Raw genomic sequence first — 3,963 nt, 5'->3', positions numbered from 1 at the left:
AAAGCCTTTCGCGAATGGACATCGTTCATTGCCCAGAGAAAAGTAGACGGCGCGTTTGGAATAAACCGAAGCATTTTTAACTTGTATTGCATTAAGATACAGTAAGGAGAGTCGCCCACAGTAACGAAGTAAAAGTACCGTTTTTTCCTCTAAAAATATACTTGAGTAAAAGTACCCATTTTAACATATACTCTAAAAGTATTAGTTACCCAAAAAATGTACTCAAGTAAATGTAACGAAGTAAATGTAACACGTTACTACCCACCTCTGGCCATGATAAAGGAGCAGGAAGTTCAAAAAGGACCTTAAAGTGATTGTTCAACTTATTTTGTTATTTTAACTTCATCTACAAGTGAAAATGTCACAATTCATTACTAAGCAATGGTGCCAGCTGTCCCTTTGAACCACTTTTCCTGAATGAATTTCATGTGTAATTATTTATATACATACATAGACATTTTAATGTCATTACAATTTTCCATATTTTTGGTCACAGCATAATTGTTTTTTTGTTTGTTTTTTTTGATGCCACAAATCAGTTTTGATGACTTTTCAATAATTATAAAATTTGAAAAATAGTAATAATATAAATTATAACTTATGTAAGCTAGCAAATAATACAAAATGTCCGAAAAGAAGTGGATAAACACAATAGAAAGATAGATACAGAGAGAAAATTACCCCTCCAAAAAGGTCATCACGCTAAGAAGCATTCTCCTCTTAACTCAGACCAGAAGTTTAGTCTCTCTCTCTCTCTCTCTTTTTTTTTTTTTTGCTTAAGTTAGCTTTACTGGAGCGACATCAGGTAAGCAGTAAATGATGGGCACATAGCATTTTAAGGGGGCTGTATGTATTTCTGGGCTATACTAAAGCATGAAATACCATAATACATTTGCAGATATTTATGAAACATACTAGGTGTACAAACTTGTTTATCTAAAGCACAATGCTATAGTCATTTATTCTACTTCGAAATGTGCATTCTTTGTCAGAGGTTGCCAGTTGGTGGAAAACAATACAAAATTGAATGTAGTATCTTGAGAAATCTATGCTGCTTATACAGTATTTTAAAAGAATATTCGTTCACAGAAAATGTATTGGAATTTATTCCTCAATAAAAGAAAATCACTTAGTATTAACTTTGTTTCTAAAGAGTTTTAAAAAATGGTGTCTTATTTCTTTGGTTTGAATACCATATATTATTGGATTCAAGCCTGGTGGAATAATATGAAACATTACACTACCTAGTTTCCTAGTTTCACCATTTACAGGGAAACGATGGAGAAAAATTGCAACACACCCAGACACAAGCATGATTATATAAACAGTCAAGTGAGCACTGCAGGTTTTTACGGCTTTGCTGTTGGTTGCTTTGTTTTTACTGTTGAAGCATACCATCACTATTCTGAGATACGTTAATGCCACACTCCCTATTGAGGAGGTAAATAAAACTACAGTGAAAGTCAATCCATATACATTGTTGATCACAGTACTTTCACAGGACAGTTTAAAAAGTGAAGCATTATCACAAAAATGGTTTTGAATCAAAGATCTGCAGTGAGACAAGCGCACACTGAGGCCAATCAAAATTCCCACCAGCACTAATGCAGCACCCCAGGCTCCTGCTGACAGTTTAACCACCATATTATTGCTCATTATAGTTGAGTATCGCAGTGGATTGCATATGGCCATATATCTGTCAAAGGCCATAACCATTATCACAGTGTGAGATGCTGTACCACTAAACTGATTAAAATAAGCTTGAATAACACACTCCACATATGTGATGTAGCGCTTAGAGGGGTCTGTTAAAATATCCCTCAACAAGTGTGGCAAAAGAACAGTAGCCCCCAATATATCATTCAGTGTCAAGTTGCAGAAAAGAATGTACATAGGCTGGTGTAAACTTTTTTTTGCTGAAATCAGAATCATCATCCCAAAGTTAGATAACATTATAAATATATAAAGAATCAAAATAACGATAAATGCAGGAAAGCTTGACTGCGGTGTAACATTCAGTCCTTCCACTAGTAGTACGCTGTATCTGAATGTCAGGTTGTCCATCTTTGGCCTAAACAAAACATACAGATATAATGGCAATAGTACTCAGCTTTTGTAAAGCATGTAATATTACATTACTCAGTTTCTTTATTTAAAAACTTGTATTTTAATTACAACTATTCTAATAAAACAAAGAATGAGCCATCTTTTTCACACCATTTTTCTGTCCTTTTATAAATATGTCATATGCCTTTTATAAATGTGCCATGCTTAAACCACATTCTTTTAAAGTTACTGTAACAATGTCATTGGAAGTGCTACCTAGTTTTCCCAAGTAATTTTGAAACTAAAAAATGTGAGATCTGTAAAATCACATAACATTAAGAGGTATAATACCAGATAATATTCTTTACTTACAAACATATATGAGTAATAGTTTTTCCGTCACTAGAGAAGCACCTTTTAACTTTTAACACCCCCTCCTTCAGCGTTGCTTTGTTATGAGATTCAAGAGCAAGAGGGTGCTCGGCTATTTTATATATGTCTTGTCATCATTCCTCAAGGGTGAGAATGCAAAATAAGTTTTTTTCCAGCATATACTCTAATGAATGTTCTCATCATAAACAATAAAGTGTACATCTGATGTAAGCAAGATATTAATGTTGCAGTGTATACAGCCTGAGTGATAATAATTAAATATGTTATAGTTTAAATATGCAAGTTAAATAAATATATAAGTTTAAATAACCCATTTTTACACTATTAAAATAACCAGTGTGAAGTCTTGCATTTCTAATACATAAACTAAAAAGCAAAAACTAATTCATAAATGGTTACACTGTAAGCCCGTACAAGTTGATTGAACTTAAAATATGGAACCTCGTTGCCCTAAAAGTTAATTTTGTCTTGTTGAACAAACAAGACATTTCAAGTTCTTTACATTGGAAAGTGTTAGTTCATTGAACTAACTATCTGTTACAATAACTCAAATTTACCAGTTGTTACGGGGCTGATGAGACGTGAGACGTACGGATCCATTTGCAAAGCTTTATTGTAAAACGTGGTCATACAGGCAGGGTCGGGAGACAGCAAACAGGTATGGCAGAGGCAAGACAGAGCAATCCGTGGAACAAGCGAGGGTCGACGATCGGCGTACAATATCCAGACAGGGCAAGGCAGAGAGAATAATCCAGGAACACGGGCAGGAATCAAGACACAGGCAGACTAACTAAGAAAACAGGGAAACGCTTTGTAAGGTAGACGGGCTAACAATACTCGGCGGTGAGCAAGAGCAAGTCCCAGGCTTAAGTAGAGAGTGGTGGTGATTGTGAAATGGTAATCAGGTGTGGTTGTGATAATTGAGAACAGCTGTGCGTGATTAGGGAGTGCAATGGATGGTGGGAAATGGAGTCCAATGTGCTTGTAAGTGAAAATAGTCACTGTGGTGAACGGGTGACCTCTGGTGGTGAGTAAACTGAAGTGCATGGACCAGATTCGTGACATAGCCCCCCCCCAAAGAGCGGCTTCCAGACGCTCCCAAACAATCCAGGAGGGCGGTGGAGCAGAGGCGGAACAGGGGGGGGGACGGAGGGCCAGGCCCGCGAGGAAGTGGGAAGACCGGGGACTGAGGCAGAACCGGCAGAGCAGGAAACCAGGGCGGAGCCAGAGGCCAGGGCGGAGAAGACGGGACCGGAGCCCACCAGGGCGGAGCGGACGGGACCGGAGCCCACCAGGGCGGAGCGGACGGGACCGGAGCCCACCAGGGCGGAGCGGACGGGACCGGAGCCCACCAGACTGGAGCAGTGGACCACCATGGCGGAGCAGATGACCACCAGACCCGAGCAGAGGACCACCACAGGGAGGCAGAAAGGGCAGGAACCCATGACAGAGACTGGGATCTGGGGAGAACAAGGACAGAAAACACAGAGAGCAGAGACAGACAACACAGAGAGAGCCTTCATG

At 38.9% G+C, this 3,963-nt stretch overlaps 1 protein-coding gene across 1 annotated transcript; it reads right to left on the bottom strand.

Annotated features, from left to right (window-relative positions):
• Positions 1–1,125: 1,125 nt before the first annotated feature.
• Positions 1,126–2,064, bottom strand: LOC306862123 (olfactory receptor 8G17-like; the record flags this gene model as incomplete). The annotated part of the gene is made up of 1 exon (XM_079404766.1): positions 1,126–2,064. One exon carries the CDS (start codon positions 2,062–2,064, stop codon positions 1,126–1,128), a length of 939 nt encoding a protein of 312 aa, XP_079260892.1.
• Positions 2,065–3,963: the final 1,899 nt, after the last annotated feature.

The sequence above is a fragment of the Barbus barbus genome (genome assembly GCF_936440315.1).
Source record: "Barbus barbus genome assembly, chromosome: 43".
NCBI classification, from domain to species: domain Eukaryota; kingdom Metazoa; phylum Chordata; class Actinopteri; order Cypriniformes; family Cyprinidae; genus Barbus; species Barbus barbus.
Note: the sequence above shows the minus strand (reverse complement) of the source record. Positions and strands in the feature narration are given on the sequence as shown.